General features: G+C 43.8%; 1 protein-coding gene across 1 annotated transcript; it reads left to right on the forward strand.

Moving 5' to 3' along the window:
* The first annotated feature begins 2,800 nt into the window (after positions 1 to 2,800).
* TECTB (tectorin beta) lies at positions 2,801 to 21,388 on the forward strand. The gene is made up of 9 exons (XM_063781176.1): positions 2,801 to 2,963; positions 3,689 to 3,879; positions 5,225 to 5,367; positions 5,473 to 5,545; positions 12,887 to 12,990; positions 13,127 to 13,210; positions 17,264 to 17,426; positions 18,686 to 18,758; positions 21,215 to 21,388. The coding sequence occupies exons 1-9, from the start codon at positions 2,888 to 2,890 to the stop codon at positions 21,292 to 21,294; spliced, it is 987 nt and encodes a 328-aa protein (XP_063637246.1). The 5' UTR covers positions 2,801 to 2,887; the 3' UTR covers positions 21,295 to 21,388.
* Positions 21,389 to 22,019: the final 631 nt, after the last annotated feature.

Here is a 22,019-nt window from a genome sequence, read left to right on the forward strand (position 1 = left end):
CTAAGTCAGAGGTAAGATGACACTGTTGACCTGCTTGGGCCAAAGTTGGTTGAAAAGAGATACATATCTGTAGAATCCTCTTGAAATGTGAACAAGTACTCCAACCCATGTAAAAAAGCAATACTGAGGCCGGATATGGTGGCTCACACCTATAATCCCAGCACTTTGGGAGGCCGAGGCGGGTGGATCCCTTGAGCTCAGGAGTTCGAGACCAGCCTGGCCAACATGGTGAAACCCCATCTCTACTAAAAAAAATACAAAACATTAGCCAGGTGTGGTGGTGTGTGCCTGTAATCCCAGCTACTCGGGAGACTGAGCCAGGAGAATCGCTTGAACCCAGGAAGCAGAGGTTGCTGTGAACTGAGATCACACCACTGCACTCTAGCCTGGGTGACAGAGTGAGACTCAGTCTCAATTAAAAACAAAAAACAAAAACAAAAAACAATACTGAATTGCCAGTGATGAATAATCGTTTATGTCACATCAGAAGCCTTTCCTTATGCAGTTGGGCTGTTGTACTCTTCTGTGGCTTGACTTACCTGCCAAGCATTCTGATGGTCCCTTTTTCCTCCTCTCCATCCCATAGTCCTATCTCTGTGTCCTCTCCTCCCCTAGTTCCTCAGGGAAAGAAGCCACATGAAGTGCATGCATCTTCCCAGGGCCTGGTCCAGTATACCACAGGGGCTCAATAAATGCTTACTAAAAAAGAGGGGAAAAGATACACAGAGAGTTAGTGCTAAGCCCCAGGAAAGAGGAACTCAGAGAATTCACACATATTTTTGAGATTCAAGTGTCTTTTTTCTGCTCAGGAATGAACTATGGAGAACAGTAGAAATATGCCAATGTCACTGTTCACAATAGCAAAGACTTGGAACCAACCCAAATGCCCATCAATGATAGAGCAGATAAAGAAAATGTGACACATATACACCATGGAATACTATGCAGCCATAAAAAAGGATGAGTTCATGTCCTTTGCAGGGACATGGATGACACTGGAAACCATCATTCTCAGCAAACTAACACAAGAACAGAAAACCAAACACTGCATGTTTTCACTCATAAGTGGGAGTTGAACAATGAGAACACATGGACACAGGGAGGGGAACATCACACACCAGGGCCTGTTGGGGGGTGGGGGGCTAGGGGAGGGATAGCATTAGGAGAAATACCTAATGTAGATGATGGGTTGATGGGTGCAGCAAACCACCATGGCACGTGTATACCTATGTAACAAACCTGCACGTTCTGCACATGTACCCCACAACTTAAAGTATAATAATAATAAAAAAGAAATACAGCAATGTTTCCAGGCCACAATAAACTTGATCCTACTGTTTAAAATTTTTTTTAAATATATTCTTTCTCTTCTCCCTCTCAGCTCATTTGTTCATCATCCATAAAATATTTTGCATACGTGTCATACAATACAGATATGCCTCCTGTTACATGAATCATAAATCTACAATGAGTCACTTTGTGTTGCATGTAAAGAAAGGAAAAGCAACTCATGGGACACATACATGCTACTGGAAATTGTCAGTTGTCTTTTCATGTAATCTACTTATTTATGTACTACTTACAGTTTACAAGAGCCTTTACATCATTGCTCTCCTACTCTGTAAGTTCAGCCCAGAATCACAGCCACCATTTTACACAGAAGGAAACTGAGTTACAGAACTTTTTAATGGCTTGCCACATGGCTATTTCCTTCATTCTTTGATACCATCATTATAAAACATCCCATCAATTTAACAATAGGTTTTGAGGAAATAAGGAAACTGTACTGTATTACTTATGCATGTTGCTTATAAGATAACTCCCAATGTTTTGAAACATTAAATGATGTGCATTATCAATAATATATCTGGAACCTTCATGGGAGTACCATGTTATCTGTTGTTTTCAGTGGGATCTTGTCGGGTGACTAAGAATTGAATTATAAGAGAGACTTTCTAAGTTTCTTCTTCCAATGTCATTGCTCTGGGAGACTAATAAAGCTTTAGAAATCTCAAGGGTGTACAATTAAAAGTTGTTCTTCAGGATGAAGTTCAAGACACTAGAGTTTATTTATTGTTTTTTAATTAGAGGGAAAATCCTTTAAAATGTTTACGTTCACACACACACACATATATTTATAGTTATCAGGTGCAACAATGTTAAACCTGAGTTTTCTTATCAAAGTTTAGTTTACCTACATACAAAAATAAGAAAGCAGGAAATAAAGCAAAGAAAGCAAGACAAAAGAATTAAAACTGTCACCTGGAATTGTACAGAAATAGTTTGCCTCCATTCAGAGTTATTTTCTGTACAAAGGGGGAAAAAATCAACTTTTCCTCCCAATCTTGGTTGAAGCAGTTAAAAAAAAGTTTTTCCAACTCTGTAAAGCAAAAGAAATTAGATTCAAGTAACTGAGCTTCCCATCAGATTACTGTGCTAGCCCCCCTTTTTATTCCCCACACAGTGGATAATGCATGCTCATTGTGACTTATCTGGAGCTGGTTTCTTTTACATCCTCGGGCTATATAAAGTCAAACTAGGACCGGGGCAGCAGATTTGGGGAGCATCCAGCAGGCAGCCTCTACAGTCTGGAGAGGATGAAACAGTCGGGAACATGAACAACTCCATGTGTCATTGACGCTTCCAACGGTATGAGCCCCACTTTTTGCCTCTCAGCGCTAACAGGAAACAATTAGAAACAACACAACATCGTTGATCTCCCTTGAAAATTTCCCCAAGACTGTATGTGCAGCTTTGTTCTTCCCTTGATTTTAACTTTTCATTCATGTTTCTGACTTAGAATGATCGAGGCTCAGGCCCTGGAAGGACCGTAAACATTTGGCCAGCTTGGTTTGGATACCTGGCAGAGACCAGGTTCTGAGAAGCAATGGTGACGAAGGCCTTTGTCTTGTTGGCCATCTTTGCAGAAGCCTCTGCAAAATCGTGCGCTCCAAATAAAGCAGGTATGTCCTCGCCAAGTCCATTTTCCTGGGACGAAAAGTTTACTGAAGTTTCCTTTTACAATGCTCAGCACTTCTGTGCTTAACTTGTTATAAAAATGTAATGATGTAGCCAAGCAGGAAAGTACTTAAGCACCCCCTCCAATACCAATCAGACTTTTCCCAAATGGAGCAAAGATGTATTGGATAAACTCAGACTTTTTTTTTAATTAGAGAATGCTTGCTCTATTTCACTCTCTTACTTACACACTCTCTCCCCACATCCCATTATATATACATAAAACATCTCCACTTTTTTTTCCATTCAACTACTGAATTTCTATCTTGTGCCCTAAATCAGTATTTCACAATATTATGCATGAAACTGACATTTAAAATGTTTAAATTATGTGCTCATTGTTATGGAGATTTTAATATATATTTATGTATGTCTAATACATCCTACCTGTGGTTTCACAGATACATTCCTTAAAGTTCCAAATGGACTAATTTTAATTCCATGTTAAACGTGGTGCAGTCATTAAATAAATGCAGCAAAAACTGTAAGAGTGACTCTTCAATGACTGAAGTTTGGGGAAAACTTTTGTCACAGCTGGTGAAGAATAGCAGGGAAGGTGTTTTTAACCAACTGCTTTTGCATGCTCAGGTGTAGCTGGAATCTACTGTTCGTTACGTAGGTTAGTATGATTACCCTAACTGATTTTAAACTATATGTGTGCTCTTTCCAGACGTCATTCTTGTGTTTTGCTATCCCAAAACCATCATCACCAAAATCCCCGAGTGTCCCTATGGATGGGAAGTTCATCAGCTGGCCCTCGGAGGGCTGTGTTACAATGGGGTCCACGAAGGAGGTTACTACCAATTTGTGATCCCAGATTTATCACCTAAAAACAAGTCCTATTGTGGAACCCAGTCTGAGGTAAGACCAGGCCACACAGTGCAGAGTTGTTTAAGGTAAGGCAACTGGACCCAAGAATGAGATGTCTGCCATCTGTCCTTGAAAGGATTCAGAATTTACCCATTTCCTTTTAAAGGTCAGTCCTGATTCCCAAATATCCTGGAATGTTGGTGTTATTTAAAATATTCTCTTCTGCCTAGTTTAGATAACTCTTTTGGCTTGACTCTTATCCTCCTAATTTGTTGCCAAAGCCAGTGAAGCTACCTTCTAGTAGAACAAAGTACATTTCCCACCTTCAAGTTCTGAGCCTGTGCTCACAAGCCGCCATCCTTCCTGGATTGGATGGGTGGATGGATGAGCCATTCTCTGCCTGAGACTTCAAAGCGGTGACAAAGAGCATTTGGAAGAGCAGTTTAGGGAGTGACCAATGTATAATACAACTTCTAACTCGGTCTTGTGAAGTGCCCAGGATGGGATATCATAAGATAATTATTAGGAAACAGACACCCTCTTACCAAGTATCATATGACAGACGAGAAGTCTGAGACTTCCCAATAAAGTCACTCATTCAAGGCCACAGAGCCTGTAGGGATGGAATCAGGAAGGGAGGCTAGGTCTCCCAACCTCCCCACCAAGGTCTAGCATTCCTACTGCCCTACCTGCCAGAAGGTTGTGCATCTATCCATCTCAGAGCATGAGAGCAAAGAGCTTCCAGGGCCAGCTCCTCTTTCTAAAGGCCTCACAAGGATTCAGTGATTTAATGGGAAGAGTCATGAGCATGATTAACAAGACATCATGTCTTTGAGTATATCCTGGTGAACTAGAAATCAGCTGTGTGGTCTCAGGTCAGTCACTTTTCAAGTGGATGTTCAAGATCCCCTCCAGCTCTAATATTCTGTGATTTTAGAGCCCAACAAGTCAGGGGAAAGAGTCTCAGAAATCGTGCTTATAGTCAGAAGAAGGAAAGAGCAAAGAACCAGAAGGGAACACTCTAGAAATTGGAGATGGGTGAAGCATTCATTTAGAATACTTGGACAGGAGAAATGGATGAAGAGTTGACTTTGGGAAACAGAGATTCTTGAGCCAGTTCTTTTTGGTCAGAAGCCCAATGGATACATGGAGATTTTTAAGCATATGACATCAACCTAGATCATTTTTAAACACTCTTAGTTGAATAAACTAAGGAACCCCTTACAAAATTATCAGCTCACCCGCAGACAAGAAGAGTGGATGCCACCGTCAGTGGCAGACATTCCTGTCTCCCCACTGGACTTGTTTTTGAGCCATCTTCTTGCACTTTTCCCAGAACCCTCATTCCCATCGCGGGGAAACAGATTCATCCTGACTGTCTCCTTTCTTTGTCCAGTACAAGCCACCTATCTATCACTTCTACAGTCACATCGTTTCCAATGACACCACAGTGATTGTAAAAAACCAGCCTGTCAACTACTCCTTCTCCTGCACCTACCACTCCACCTACTTGGTGAACCAGGCTGCCTTTGACCAGAGGTAAGTTGCTGTGCGGCATGGAGGGCTGGCTGCCTCATGTGTGTACTGCAGGTCCTATCAATCAGCGTGTTTCAGTCCTTATGCAAAATTCTCTCCCCTTTTCAGAGTGGCCACTGTTCACGTGAAGAACGGGAGCATGGGCACATTTGAGAGCCAACTGTCTCTCAACTTCTACACTGTAAGTGGTCTCCAGGTTCCCATTACTTCCCTGTGGCCTTTCCTTTCTAGGAGATGGTGGGATGCTTCCTCGGGATTCAGTCTTCCCCAAGCTCTGTGCAGAGCCCCATTATTAAATTCAAGTTGAAACATGAACTTTGGTTTAGCTTTAAACCTCTTTAAAAACTAAGTGTCACAGAAAGTCAGATTCATAGACTGGATAGAAGAGCTGAAAGGTATAAGATATAAGCTATAATACCAACCATCTGGCCAGGCGTGGTAGTTCACACCTGTAATCCCAGCACTTTGGGAGACCGAGGCAGGCGGATCATCTGAGGTCAGGAGTTTGAGACCAGCCTAGCTAACATGGTGAAATCTCGTCTCCACTAAAAAAATACAAAAATTAGCCAGGTGTGGTGGCACGTGCCTGTAGTCCCAGCTACTTGGGAGGCTGCAGCAGAAGAATTGCTTGAATCTGGGAGGCGGAGGTTGCAGTGAGCCAAGATCACACCACTGCACTCCAGCCTGAGAAACAAGAGTGAAACTCCATCTCAAAAAACAAAAACAAAAACAAAAAAACCAATCTTCCGCGAAGATATAAGACCAACCTTCCCATTTTACAGATGAGAAAACTGAGGCAAGGTCAACAGACAATAAGACAGCCAATGTCTGACTCTTAGTCAAGATTAGTTTTCACTACAACCCCCTCCAGAGATTTATATTTAAGATCTAGCTCTTAAAATATTTGGGGCAAGGTATTGAGGTTCCTGACTGGGACAGGGCTAAAGAGAAGGATTGGGGTCGGCCTCCACTGCCTAATTCTTTGGTCTCTAAAGCCTTTCAAGTAGCATTTCCTCCTTGCTTAATTTGGGCAGGCTGCCCATGTTGACATAGAAGTTAAAGGCACACTTTGGTCTCTCTCAAAATAAAGTGCTCCAGAGAAACTAAATATGCAATGGCCATTTGCCCAGCTGCTCTCCTCTTTAGAAGGGGTGCTTTGTTTCTTCAAACCTGCAGCTTGCATTGAGGACCCATACACACAGAGACTGTCCCAGCAGGCTAAAGGAAGATGTGGGCAGAAATACAAACCTTTGCATAGAACATCAGAGCCAGAGGACCTGTTGGAAAGGCATCATGTCCAACCCATTCACTTCTCAAAGGAGAAACATCGTACTACCTGTAACTCCATTAACTTTGAACTCTTTAAACTTGCTTAACCTGCTGCCTGGAAGCTATCAGCCCTGCTGAACTCAGAAGGCGAGAGCTGTAAGGGATCCTAGAATAACCTAGTCTGTTGTACAGATGAGGACCAGAAGCCCAGAGGGAGGAAGGATTAGCCTGAGAGCCCACAGGTAGTTCAGAGCGGTGGCCAGTCTGGAACACAGATCTCCTAGATATGGTCACTTTACTTACTGCGAAGGGAATGAAACTCATTTCAAGGCCCTTTCAAGGCCTTGTGTCTAATTCTGTATTGAAAAATGTGATTCTTTTCATTAAAGAGGGCTCTCCACATTGTAAAAGTTTCAAGATCCCACAAAATCTAGATCTGCCCCTAGCCACACACCACTAGTCGTTAAGTACTGAGAAAAGGAATCCACGTAGCCCTTGACCTATAATCGGGGGCTAAATACAGCATGGGCCACCAGGGTGATGATAAGGTGGTGAAACCACTACAGTCACTGATGAAAGCTGTCCGGAGAGGAAAATTGGCTTCTGCGCACTGACAACAGTCTCAGGGGACTCCCTGATGACAGGCTGCTTTTGCTATTGGATCCCTGTCTGGAAGTGAATAATTGTTATTTTAACCAGATAAAATTATAGATATGATCCCATGAAGGTTTTACAATAGTTGGCAACACGGAGACACCAGGATTGTCAAAAATCATTGCCCACCATCAGCTGTGTAGAGCTGAGCTTCAGGCATAAACAAAACATCAAGTATTAGAACTGAAATGAGCTTATTTTCTTAAAAAATAATAATAATAAGAGACATGTCCTCAGCATCCCCCAGGCCATCCTCTGGGCTGGACAGACAGATAACGGGACACCCCCTTCAACAAGTATAGAATTAAGGGTCAAGCGTCCCCTGAGGCCCACCAAGACCTTTCCAGGACAAATGGGCCTCAGCAAAGAAGGGACTCTGCCGTCCTGACACTTTCGTACTGATTAATATTCCCGCCATGGGCTCAGTTCCCTATGCCTGACCCATGTGGTTGGTATTTTTTTCTCCTCCCTTCTTCCGCTTTCAGAGCATTCTTATGTGTTTCTGAAGCAACAACTGCTCCCTGCATATATTTCCATCAAATTACCAGAAAGAGAGCTCTGCCCTAGATAACACAATGGAATCAATGCACTGCTAATTGCTTAGGATCCTGAGAGTTTCAAATGCTGGGCTCTAAAAGCACCAGTTCTACTCAGCAGGCTTCCTCTTTTCTTTTCTTTTCTCTCCATCCCCCTCCCACTCACTCTTGACAATATCCCATGGTTGGTATTCCTAGTGAAAAGTTATTTTGACCCTCAATACAAAATAAAGGAAGGTAGTTGGCTTACGGAAATACCCTAGTGCTGTGGTTAAGAAAATGGGCCTTCTCAACAGACCACTAGTTTGAAGCCTTGTTCCATCATTTACTAGTTGTGTGACTTTGGGCAAGTTAGTTAACTTCTCTGGGCTTCTATCTCTGCATTTGTTAACAGGGATAATAATAGCACTTACCCCATAGGTTTGTTATAGAATTAAATGAAATAATCTTTAGGAAGCACTCAGCACAGTGCCTGGTACAAGTTAAGTACCCAAGAAAGCAGCCATTCTCATCATTGTAGACTTTGACTCTATTTAAAGTGGAAACTCTGAGGGTTTCTAGCATTGTTAACTTTATAAGGCTGAACATCAATGTCAGTGTTGGATTATATTGACTTTTATTCAATCAAAACAGTACTGATCATTCCTTTTAGACAGAGAGAAATGAAAAAGCTTAAGACGGAAAAAATGCAAGCAATAGAGGCCAAAATCATAGACTCCAAGAGTCAAAATAAGCCTCCGAGGTGGTGAACCTTGAGTTTCCACCCAAAGCCCAAAACCCTTCTGCAATATTGCTGTGGGGTGGCCTCCCTGCCTCTTCCAAAGACAATGATATTTGGGCCTTCCCATTTTAGATCAGCTCTGATATCTGACACCCTGAACTCTCGTGCATGTGTCCCAGTTCTGTCTTCTGAAATAATATCATATAATTATCTGGCTGACAGTCCTTCAAATATGTCCACCTTCTCCAAGCTAAACATCTTGTCTCTGTTGGTGGTTCATTCACCATCCTAGTCACTCTTCTCTGAATATGATCCAGTTGCTCAGTATCCCTATTAAAAAATGAAGCCCAAAGTTGAAGTGTTATATTCTAGACTTTATCAGACCTGTGCAGGCCATCACGGGTCAGAGGTGACCTTCTAGGTTCTGGAAGACTCTAGGAATGTGTCCTAGGAAAATAACTTTAGGGCAGTTTTTTTCACCACTATTTCACATGGAGCAACTCCGAGATGTTTCCACATGAACTATTGTTAAGCCAGGTGTACTCATCCTTAACTTGTGACACCGGCTAGTTGTGACTCAACCGTTCAGTAAAGTAGTCCCCTCTTACCCACAGTTTTGCTTTCCATGGTTTCAGTTACCGTTGGTAAACTGTGGTCCAAAAATATTAAATGGAAAATTCTAGAAATAAACAATTCTTAAGTTTTAAATTGCACACCTGTTCTGAGTAGCATGAGGAAATCTTGCACCGCTCACTCTGTACTTCCTGGGATATAAATCATCCCCTTGTACAGAATATCCACACTGTAGACACTACCTATCTGTCAGTCACTCAGTAGCCATCCATGTTATCAGATCAAAATAAAAGTAATATATATAGGGTTTGGTACTATCTGCAGTTGCAGGCATCTACTGGGGGTCTTGAAACATATCTCCTGTGGATAAAGGAAGGTTACTGGATCTGGAATAGGTTTCTAATTTTCACATTATAGAGAAAGTAGGGGAAAAATTATTCCAAGCCTTCCCTGAGCTGTTGGGTGAGAATATAGAGAACTCAATCATTAGTGTTCTATTTCAGAAATTGAATTAACGGTGTCAGCTCTGTTCTTCACTTTGTAACAGAATCAGGCAGGTTCTTCCATGAGGAGAGGTATTATTCCAATATTCTAACATTCTGCTGGCTGGCCCCTAGCAGAAAGAGTTGGGAGCGATACCTCTGACAGGTTTGGGGACTACATCGGGGTCCCCAGGTAAGTTCCTATATTTGAAAATGGCCTCTCAAAATATGACAAATCTCAGAACATAACAAGGAACATTAAAAACCACTGTAAATCTGCCACCTCAACCTGCATATTAAGCCAGTAGATCCCTTATGATTAAGAACATTATTATCCAATTATTGCAGCCATTTAAATGGTGCAGGGGCTGACAAATGGGAGGAAGCAACTGACTTCTAGTTGACTGAATCAGGGAGCCCTTGCTGGACTTGCCATCAGTAAAATAATGTCAGAGGCACTAGGAAACAAAAGAGATTCTGAGTCCTCTCAACAAAGTCCCTGTGTGTTTGACATGTGAGGGGTAAAGTCCACTTTATTTTATCTTTATTTGTTATTTTTATTTTAAGTTCTGGGGTACATGTGCAGGATGTGCAAGTTTGTTACATTGGTAAACATATGCCATGGTGGTTTGCTACACCTAGCAACCCATCACCCAGGTATTGAGCCCAGCATGCATTAGCTATTTTTCCAAATGCTCTCCCTCTCCCACCCCACCCACCAACAGGCCCCAGTGTGTGTTGTTCCCCTCCCTGTGTCCATGTTCTCATTGTTCAGCTCCCACTTATAAGTGAGACCATGCACTGTTCCTCTGTTAGTGTGCTGAGGATAATGGCTTCCAACTCCATCCATCTTTGCAAACGACCAGAAAGACCATTTGACCCAGCAATCCCATTACTGGGTATATACCCAAAAGAATGTATATCATTCTATTACAAAGATACATGCAACCCAAAGGAATATAAATCATTCTATTACAAAGACACATGCATGCATATGTTCATTGCAACACTATTCACAATAGTGAAGCCATGGAATCAACCCAAATGCCCATCAGTGACAGACTGGATAAAGAAAATGTGGTACATATACACCATGGAATACTATAAAGTCCATTTTAACTAGACATCCTTGCTGAAATCCGTTCCTCCTGCCACTGTCTACCTATTGCAGTTCTGCAAATCTCCAGGTCTATGAAACTCAGTCTTTCAAACAGTAACCTGGTCTAAGCTTTATTCTCCTATTACATAAAGTCACAAAGGTTATGTCCATTTTGCATAGGAAGAAGCTGAGGCCTGAAAGGCTGACTTGCCTATAGTGTGTCCCAAGTTAGCGGTGGAAGCTCGGGTTAGCCCAGGATCCTTGCCCTTCCATGGTAATGCTTTTGTCTCTGAAATCTAATCCACAGGCTGGGTGCAGTGGCTCACGCCTGTAATCCCAGCACTTTGGGAGGCCGAGGCGGGCAGATCACGAGGTCAGGAGATCGAGACCATCCTGGCTAACACGGTGAAACCCTGTCTCTACTAAAAATACAAAAAATTAGCCGGGCGTGGTGGCAGGCACCTGTAGTCCCAGCTACTCGGGATGCTGAGGCAGAAGAATGGCGTGAACCCAGGAGGCAGAGTTCACAGTGAGCCGAGATCGCGCCACTGCATTCCAGCCTGGGTGACAGAGCGAGACTCCATCTCAAAAAAAAAAGAAAGAAAGAAAGAAAGCTAATCCACAGAGCAGTTCAAGATTGTTACTAGGGTTGAATGAACTCAAGACTCAGAGAATGGAGAAATCAGCCTCCTTTGAGTAAGTCAAACAGAAACACTGCTGTTATTCCTAACAGCTCACCCAGCATGTCCTGATGAGAATGGCAGGGAAATATCCCACATGCCAGGCCAGTGATCAGAACCTGCTGTTGCTGTGCTCACATCGTGGTGTTGACTCCTTGTTGCCCCACTGCACTCAGAGAGTAAGACCCAGTGTTTAGTTTTTGAGGTTTTTTGTTTTTTGTTTTTGACAGAGTCTCACTCTGTCACCCAGGCTGCAGTGCAATGGTGTAATCTTGGCTCATGGCAACCTCCACCTCCCAGGTTCAAGAGATCTTCCTGCCTCAGCCTCCAGAGTAGCTGGGATTACAGGGACTACAGATGCCTGCCACCACACCCAGCTAATTTTTGTATTTTTAATAGGGACAGGGTTTCGTCAGGTTGGCCAGGCTAGTCTCAAACTTCTGGCCTCAAGTGATCTGCCTGCCTCGGCCTCCCAAAGTGCTGAGACTACAAGTGTGAGCCACAGTGCCCAGCCAGCCCCAGTCTTCTTGATCAGCCCCCACAACTTATCTAACCTCACCCCCGCCCCGCTCCCCACTCTCCACCCTCCTGCCTCACTTACTTGCTCCAGCCACACTGGCCTCCTTGCTGTGCTGCCAGCCACAGTCCTGCCCCAGGGCCTCTGTCCTGACTCAAGCATTCTTCCCTGGATAGCTACATGGCCCCCCTCCTCACTTCCTCCAAATCTTGCTCAAATGTCACATCCTCAGTGAGGCCTCCCCAACCACTGTATTTAAAACTGCAACCTGCCCTTCCTCACACTCCTGATCTTCCTTATCCCGCTCTGCATGTTTTATAGCTTTTCTAGATAATGTCCTATGGTCTATAGTTACATATTATATCATTTACTTACTTACTGTTTGTCTCCCCTGCTAGAATATGCCAGATCATTGAAGGCAGATATCTTTGTTTTGTTCGCTAACAAAATCCTGACAGAGTCCATCGTCAGTGCCCAACACATAGTAGTTGATCAATACATTGTGGTAGTGGTTGTTATTGTTGTTGATGATTGTACTGGGAATCTGGGAATCTGATCCTACACTTCCCAACCCACGCTGAAATCTGCTCAGGCAAAAAGTAGCAACGAGTGAGGGCAGAGGCGGGTGTTGTATGTGCTCAGTCCCTGTGTCCTTGGGCGATTCAGTATAACACAGTGCCTTAATATCCCTGAATTTCACTTGTTTTCCATTAGTGAAATCTCATTGGCATAAATGAGACATACAGTGTGTGTCTCACTATAATGAGCAAATCTAGAATACGTGATTATATGATGTCCTCATCCCTTCTAAGATGGCATAGTGTCTTAAGACTTAGAATTTCTCTGGTCTTGGAGGATCACTCTATGGTCTCACCTGCTTATGTCTTTAGGTTGATTCTCATCCCCACCCCATCCCAATTCATCTGCTCCTGGTAGACCTAGCTGCTCAATCTGAGAGTTCATAATGCCCAATGTCAATTTCCTTCCAAAGAATGCCAAGTTCTCCATCAAGAAAGAAGCTCCCTTTGTCCTGGAGGCATCCGAAATCGGTTCAGATCTGTTTGCAGGAGTGGAAGCCAAAGGGTTAAGCATTAGGTAAGTACATTTCCTCCAAGTTTATATGTTTAAATGCAAAGAAAAAAAAGACTAGCTGACATACTTTTTAATCATCAGATGTTTGTAGGCATAAGATTCTGTGTTTCAAAGTGATGCCATTTTGTTTTATTTCCAGGTTTAAAGTGGTCTTGAACAGCTGTTGGGCCACCCCCTCGGCTGACTTCATGTATCCCTTGCAGTGGCAGCTGATCAACAAGGGGTAGGTACACTATCTAGAGACAGGGCTGAACAGTGGAACCAGGCAACAAGGGGTAGGTACACTATCTAGAGACAGGGCTGAACAGTGGAACCAGGCATTTATCGGGCTACTTTGCTCTGGCTTGGGAAAGCTTGGGAGGAAGAGGTGAAGCCTGCTGGAGTTACAGCAGTGACACCATCTATGGTTCCAGGCAAAGAACAAATACTAAGAAACAGGACATAGTGCATTCTAGGGGCCAGATACTGTTCTGAGAGCTTTACCTTATATTAACTCCTTTAAGCCGTACAACAAGAAAGTTAGTTTTACTATCATCCCCATTTTACAGATGTGGATACTGAGGCACAAGAGAGGGTAAGGTCTCATATTAAATGTGTGTGTGCGCATGCGTGTGTGTGCATGTGTGTATGTGTGCAAGAGGAAGTGTGCAGGCTGAATTCAAATCCAATTAGTCCGACAACAGAACCACAGTGATGATGACTAAATTAAATAATCCATATAAAAAGCTTAGCAGATGGTACCTGCTAGATAGTCCAACCATTTTAAATAAGATCATTGTTTTTATTACTAATTAAGTAGATAACCGGGAGCTTTTACAATTTGGAGTAAAGCACTAAAGTAGTACTAGAAGTGCGCCCTAGAAAGGCAATGCTGGAAGTCATACACAGGATGGTTTAGAAACATGCATGGAAAGGAGAAAGACCAGATTAGAGGCCCTGGCAGCTATTGTGCAAGGGTGATAAGACATGAACTGCTATTGTAGCCAAGTGAATGGAACAAGGTAATAAAAAGTAGGGAGATGCTTCTACAGGAATGAGAAAATGTAGGAACTAATCAGATAGGAGGTGGAGGAAAGGACAGCGCAAGAAATCTGGGGAGTAATGGAAAAAGATGGCTTTGTGTTCTTAAATCTGTGGACTACAAAGCTGAGGAAGAGTGTTTGGATTTGGCTGTTGGAGAAGGAGGTTTCTGGATAAGGAAATATGGATTCTCGCTGAGTTCACTAACAGACATGTTAAGCTTCAAATGATGATTGTCCAGAAGTACTTAGAATTGTACTATTGGAAATTAGAGGAGAGACAGGGCTAGACAAGAGATGTGGACATCATACACATAATTAGCAGTAAACAAAGAAGAGATCATTCTCTAAACAAAGCACATAACAGACCAATGTGCCTGTGTTATTCTCAGAACCCATCAGGCCAAGGAAAAATTAATGTCAAGGATAAACATAATTGGATAACAAAAGTGAAGCTATTTTGGACCTCTATTTTTATTTAGCAAACACTTATACAGCTCTTACAATATACCAAACATTGTTCTAGATAGGTGTTTTACAAATATTAATTTATCTAAATGTCATTAAACCCTCTCTAAAGTAGACAGTATAATAATCATTATTTTATAGAGGAGAAAACTGAGGCACAGGTCCAGAAATGTGCCCAAGATATGGAGCTAGTAAGGAGAAGGCCTGGGATTCAGACTCAGTCAGTGTTACCTCCTGAGTGGCCTGGACAGGACAGGCTGGCCGAGGCAATCCTGTGCAGCCCAGCAAAGCCTCCTGTAGAGATGGCAGCTTAATTTGGGTGTTTACCTCACATCTGCCATTGAATGATTCAATTCATTTAGCCTCTGTTAGCAATGGTGCAATCAAATGACTCCAGGAATTCTGAAATAACGTATTGACCTGCAGGGACCAGAAATTGCTATCAGGCACTGGGAACCTCTCTCAGGCAATGGTCACACTAGGCAAAGGCTTCTGCTACCCCTGGAATCATCTCTCTGCAGGGAGTTCTAGTGCCGTTGTTCCCATCTGGCAGATGTGCAACATGGCTGAAAAAGGGATGCCTGTGGCTTTGGGTGGTCTGCACAACTGTCCTCAAGCTCTAGTGTACACACAAACTGTGTAGGGTGCCTATTACGTATGCAGGTGCACTGTAAACCTACCAGATCAGAAGGACTCTGGGGAAACCCACGGAATCTGCATTTCAACACAGCCAGATGTAAGACATCCCGACCCATTTCTACATTCTTCCTAGTTGACATGGCACCTCAAAGTTGGAGATACATGCACAAAGTTCAGTGCCAAAGGGGAGAATGGAAAAGTCCACTCCCACAATCTCCAGATAATTTTTGCTCACACCGGGCCCCTTTGGGGAAAAAAAAACCCAGTTTACAAAAGTTCCTGGAGAGATGGCAGGAGATATATCATAAGGAATTTCCCTGTACACATGGATGCCCCAAAAGCAGCATACTTATCTCAAAGAGCAATCTGACATGGGAAAGGAGGCTCATGCAGAGAGGGCATAAAAGCCTCCTGTGGGTTTCCACCATCTATCTAGAGGCAGCTGCCACTGAAGTGTGGGTGCTGCAGCTGGTGCCAAGAAGCAGCAGTGCCAAGGCATCTAGATCTGCCTATTTTTTGCCTCCTCCCCACCCCCTGACAAAGCTCTGCTTACATTATTTTCCACTGGCTGACCACGCCTGGGGCACTCTGGCTGCAAAGAGCTATTTTAAGAACTCCCATCTTGAGTTCATACGACGATCTCATGTTTATTGACAAAATGATCCTACAGAAGTCTTGTTTCACAACTTGGAAAATGCCACAGTTTCATCACTGTTCAGAGCCCACCACACACAGACCCGGCTCTGACCCCTGGTTCAGATACAAAGGTACAGCATTCCCTCACTTCACTCCCTCACTCTCACACTTGACTTCCTTAGTGCCTTCCTTTAGCTTGGCCCCCCGTTGTCTGTTTCTGAGGGAAAAGGGGTGGGGTAGAGAACATCATGAAGGTTCCCTGGGGTAACTGGACCACTCTCTGGCGTGTGTGCCGAGTTTACAATACAAGAAGAAAGATGCTTCAGAGTTGCATTAATTTGAGGCCTGCTATGGTGCTATTCAGTGGTCTGACGCTTTCGAAACATAGACCTTTTCCTGCAGAGCGACAGACCCTGGTACCCCTTGTTACCTGCAGATAACAAACCCCCACAATAGTGTGGGCTTCTCTGTACAGTCCCAAGAATGGTTGTGTCTGTTTCCAACACCTAGTTAAAGGAATGGCACTTAGGTCATCAGTCTTTGTTAAATGAAAAAGTATGTTTGCTGAAACTAGGGTTTCTCAATGTTGGCACCTTGACATTTGGGGTGGGACCGTTCTCCACTGTGGGGGCTGTGCTGTGTACTGTAGGATGTTCAGCAGCAGCCCTGGTGTCCGCCCACTCACTAGATGCCAGCAGCAATTCCCCCAGTCTGGACAATCACAGTGCCAAATGTCCCCTGGGGCACAAAGTGGACCAAGTGAGAACCACTAGCTTAAATAAATGCCCATCTGTGTCATTTTTTAAACTGAATTATTACCTTTGAGACGTTGGAATATTATACAAATATTGTATTCTCATTATAGAGAATTTGGAAAAATACATAAAAATACAAAGAAGAAAACCAAAAATGCCCATAATTTTATCCCTTTGTATCAGCCTGTGTTAACATTTAGACGGTATCCTTCAGTCATTATTTCTGTGCTTATATGAAAAATGTGATCACATTTTTACAAAAGTAACTATGTATACATAATTTAAATAATATACCATAAATACAAATTTTCAATGCAAAACCTCACAGTTCACACACAGAAATGTGTTGGGTGTGACTTGAGCTTAGGCAGCTGTGGCAGCAGGGGCAATGCTGCTCCTGGTGCCATTGTCCTTACTTTGTATGTCCCTCAAGGGCTGGACATATTCCAGTCCTCAGAGGGCCTTATCTCCTAGAGATTTTCTTTCTTTGGGACACAGGTGTAACTTACTAAAAGTGTGGCTCTTATAAGTCCCTTCCCATCATACCTTGTCTATAGAATGAGGACAGTAATACCCATCTCCTAGCTCATCAACTTGACCTCACAGTTGTGAGGATCAAGTGAGGTGCTGCTAATCAAAATGCCTGGGAAGGTTAGAGGCCATATAACCACCTCGGGAGCCTTGTGTGTAAATCGCTCAGCAGCTCTTGCTGGAGTTCAAGGAGGTGACAGTTCACTCTTCTTTCCCCATCTGCCTCAGCTGCCCCACGGATGAAACCGTCCTCGTGCATGAGAATGGGAGAGATCACAGGGCAACCTTCCAATTCAATGCTTTCCGGTTCCAGAACATCCCCAAACTCTCCAAGGTGTGGTTACACTGTGAGACATTCATCTGCGACAGTGAGAAACTCTCCTGCCCAGTGGTGAGCTGCCTCTCTCCAGAAGGACAATGTTACCTAAAGGGTGCCAGTATTGGAGGAGCTGGAGTTTGAGTGGGGAAATCATAACCAGGCCAGGGCAGCTGTGTGCTGAGGACATCTGGAGGAAATGGCACTGAGTATAAGGGCAGATGCTCGTGAGGGCAGATGCTCGGGGCCCTATCTGCCCTGCCTCCAACAACCCACATGGTCTGGCATGTGTCGCCTAACCTGCTGGGACCTGCTTTCTCATCCTTAAGCAAAGTGTGTTAAGTAATGATGGCCCTTCCCTCATCAGAGGGCAGTGTAGGTAAATGAAAGTGATAACAGACTTGGAAATACTTTGAAGAAGTGAAAAGGGCAAGGGAAATTCAAGGTCTAGGTGGCAGGGACAGGCCGTGGAAATAACTCAAAAGGTGGGTGTTTTTAGTCTTGACTGAACAGCCTGAGGGTTCACCTCTGTGACTTCAGAGAGATGCTGCAGAAATTCCCGACACTGGATCATGGCTGATTTGACCACGTGAGAGGAAGGCCTGGTAGGCTGTGCTTTAACAAGCCAGCAGTCATTCCGGTGCTCACTCAAGCCTGAGAACCACCACTTAGACACTTAGACATGCCAAATCTCAAACTGTTCTCCTTTCTGGTCTCTTTCAACTGGAGACCTCGGTGTTTCCAAAGAGGCTGCTATCCACATAGCCTATAGTAACCAACAAAAATAAGGTCATAATCTCTATTGCTATTGTTTCATTTGGCCAGAAAATGGTTCTTTATGAGCACAAACAGCAAAAGGGAAAGAAACCAGAGAGTGCAGAGCCAGGGAGAGGAGGGGAGAGACACTGTACAGTTGATCAAAGGATAAGTATCAATGCCATATTTTTAAAAAGAAAGAAAAGAAAATGAACCAGAATACAATTGCAAGTGTCCACTTCTCTAATTATTGTGGTGAGAGTGGTAAGTAGAAGCCTTATCAAAGGAAACGGGATCAATCCCTTCCACACTCAATGACCTCTTCCAGAAGGATTCCCTCTGGCTTGAAGAGTTAACAAAGTAAAGCTTTCTCTTTGTATTCAAGTTGGAGAAGGGATGAACAGTGTGTCTTCTGGGTTATTTTTTAAAAAGGTAACTCATCTCTGTTGACTGGGGAATTGTGACTCCACCCCATTTGTGACCTTTTTAAAATATCTTTTCTTTCTCTTTTCTCCCCTTTGCTCACGCATCATCCCACCTTCCCCGCTTCTCTCCTCTCTGCCTCTCTGGGTCTTCAGACCTGCGATAAACGGAAGCGCCTCCTGCGAGACCAGACCGGGGGAGTCCTGGTCGTGGAGCTCTCCCTGCGGAGTAAGCGTCTCTGTTTTCCAAATGGTTGAGTTCACGCTGGGCTGCGTCCACAGGCACAGCCGGTTTGAGCATTTTTACTGAATTGCCAAACCAGTCGTGCCTGTGGGCACAACCTTCACCTGCTCCTGGAGTCTTCTAGCCAGGGGTGGGGAACAGCTCAAGCCAAACGAAGGAGTTGAGGTTTGTTATCTACTCTGAAAGTTCTAACTGCACCCTAAATTCAAATACCCGCAAGGAATCAGGAAGTGCTGAGCTTCCAAACAGAGCATGCAGTGAACAATAATAATAGAAAATGAGATGTCATGGGGCCGGGCTCGGTGGCTCACGCCTGTAATCCCAGCACTTTGGGAGGCCAAGGTGGGCAGATCACTTGAGGTCAGGAGTTTGAGACCAGCCTGACCAACATGGTGAAACCCCACCTCTACTAAAAATACAAAATTACCCGGGCTTGGTGGGGCACGCCTGTAATCCCAACTACTCGGGAGGCTAAGGCAGGAGAATCACTTGAATCTGGGAGGCAGAGGTTGCAGTGAGCTGAGATCGCGCCATTGTACTCCAGCCTGGGCAACAAGAGCGAAACTCCGTCTCAAAAAAAAAGAAAAGAAAGAAAGAAAAAGAAGAGAGAGAGAGAGAGAGACAGACAGACAGACAGACAGAAAGAAAGAAAGAGAAAGAAAAAAGAAAAGAAAAGAAAGAAAGGAGGAAGGAAGGAAGGAAGGAAAAATGAGATGTCATGAGAATGTCATGTGCAAGTCCAAAAACCTTTACTGAGTATCCAGCACTGTCTGGCCTGGCAGGGCACTAGGATTTCAGAAATAAATGTGACCCAAGCAGGCCCTGTCCTCAAGGGATTTACTGTCTAGCAAGGAGAGAGATGTTAGACACTAAGGGAAAGAGAAATTACTGTTAAGGGGGGTGACAGTGGGCTGGTGCCATGGTTGCACAGTTGATCATCACTAATGTGAAAATCCAAAATCCGAATGCTCCCAAATCTGAAACTTTTTGAGCACCCACATGATGCTCAAAGGTCATGCTCACAGGAAATGCTCATTGTAGCATTTTAGATTTCAGATTCCAGGTTTTCCAGTTAGGGATGCTCAACTAGTATAATGCAAAGATTCCAAAATCCAAAAAAAAATCTGAAATCTGAAACACTTCTGGTCCCAAGCATTTTGGATAAGGGATATTCATCCTGAATGGAGCAAAGGGATTCAACCTAGTACAGGGCTTGCAGAAGAGCTCTGCTGACAATCTCCAAGTGAGACCTGAAGGATAGTGTGACATGAAGGGTGGGCAAAACCTGTGGGAAGGCGGGAAGCTGTAGCGGCTCTATCTTACAGGACAGTCACCAAGCTATGGCCAAGGGCCAAGGCCCAGATGCCACCTGGTTTTGTAGCCTGCGAATTAAGAACAGTTTTCACGTTTTTATGTGGTTCAAAAAAAGAATCAAAACAACAATATTTCGTGACATGTAGAAATTACGTGAAATTCAGGGCCAGGCATGGTGGCTCATGCCTCTAATCCCAGCACTTTGGGAGGCCAAGGCGGGCAGATCACCTGAGGTCAGGAGTTCGAGACCAGCCTGGCCCTGTCCCTACTAGAATACAAAAATTATCCGGGAGTGGTGGTGCACACTTGTAGTCCCAGTACTTGGGAGGCTGAGGCCAGAGAATCACTTGAACCTGGGAGGCAGAGGTTGCAGTGAGCAGAGATCACGCTACTACACTCTAGCCCAGGCAACAAGAGTGAAACTCTGTCTCAAAAAAAAAAAAAAAAAAATTATATGAAATTCAAATTTCAGTGCCTTTAAAGAAAGTTTTATTAGAACACAGCAACACTCATTCATGTAGATATTGTCTACAGCTGTGCACTGCAACTACAGGTGGATTCGTGGTAGCAGAGATGGGATGGCCTGCAAAGCTGACAAAATGTACTATTTACTTTTTTCTTTTCAGAAAGCTTACCAACCCCTGCTTTGGAGAGAAAGCGTTGTGAGATGAAACTTTGTAAACCCCCAGTATAAACTGTCTGAAAGGCAATGGAGCACCTGATGGTTTAATCAGGGGAGGATTGTGGTCAGGTTTTGTGTTTTATTTATTTATTTATATTTATTTTTTTGAGACCATGTCGCCCAGGTTGGAGTGCAATGATGTGATCTCAGCTTCAAGCAATTCTCCTGACTCAGCCTCCTGAGTAGCTGGGATTACAGGCACGTGCCACCACATCCGGTTCATTTTTGTATTTTTGGTAAAGACAGGGTTTCATCATGTTGCCCAAGCTGGTTTCGAGCTCCCAACCTCAAGTGACCCGCCCACCTCGGCCTCCCAAAGTGCTGGGATTACAAGTGTGAGCTGCAGCCCCCAGCCAGGTTTTGTGTTGTAGAAACATCACTCTGAGACTTCTCCTTTCCATGATCTTTTCTTAAACTTTCTGCATTCTCTCTTTACTCACTACAGGCAGGGGATTTTCCAGTCTCTATAGCTTCTCAGGTAAGGAAAAGAGACACTTCTGGGATTTCGTGGGGCTATGCTGTTAAAAGGCAGAGAGTGTTTTAAGAGAAGCTTAACTTTGGCCCCAGCAAAACTTTTAAGGATTGAAAATTATACTTTAAAGCACACCTGAGTGGCGCAGAGGGGGCGAGATCAAGAGGTCTCCCTCTGACCAGCCCCTGAACTCTGAAGAGAGGGAGGAACCGAAGGTAAATTGGATGAAGCAGAACTGGACCTCACTTCCCCAAGTCTTAGTAAAGCCATCCCCAGATGGCTTCCCTTGGATTCCAACATTTACAGAACAAGATTTTCAGTGATCTGTTCATTCAACAAATATTTGAATTCTTGTTATGGCTCTGTCTTTCATTAACTGAGTGACCTTGGGCAATGACCTCGCCCCTCCTCCATACCCTAGTTTCCTCTGTGAAATTGGGCTAATAATTGCCCCTATCTACATGGCTGTGGTATAGATATTTAATTACAGCTAAGGGCACTGAACGATGCCCAGCAAACAGCAAACACCCAGTCAGGGTCAGCCATGATTATGATGACTGTACTGGGAACTGGTCTTGTGGCTACTGCCATGAACAAGACAGACAAGGCCCCTTCCCTTGCCAATATGTGTAGAGTATTTGGGGTTCAATGGGGGACGTGATTTAGAGAGCAGCCAGGGAAGCCCCTTAGAGGAAGAAACATTTCAGCTAAGACCCAAGATCTCACCTGAATGATAAGAAGGAAGCAACTACATGAGGAGATGGGGTAAGACAGTTCA

This window comes from Pan troglodytes, chromosome 8 (assembly GCF_028858775.2).
Source record: "Pan troglodytes isolate AG18354 chromosome 8, NHGRI_mPanTro3-v2.0_pri, whole genome shotgun sequence".
NCBI lineage: Eukaryota > Metazoa > Chordata > Mammalia > Primates > Hominidae > Pan > Pan troglodytes.

Coding starts and splice junctions, on each gene's coding strand:
- TECTB (XM_063781176.1), top strand. CDS start 2,888: ATGGTGACGAAGGCCTTTGTCTTGTTGGCCATCTTTGCAGAAGCCTCT. Junction 5,368..5,472: donor CAGGCTGCCTTTGACCAGAG/GTAAGTTGCTGT, acceptor TCCCCTTTTCAG/AGTGGCCACTGTTCACGTGA. Junction 18,759..21,214: donor CGTGGAGCTCTCCCTGCGGA/GTAAGCGTCTCT, acceptor TACTCACTACAG/GCAGGGGATTTTCCAGTCTC.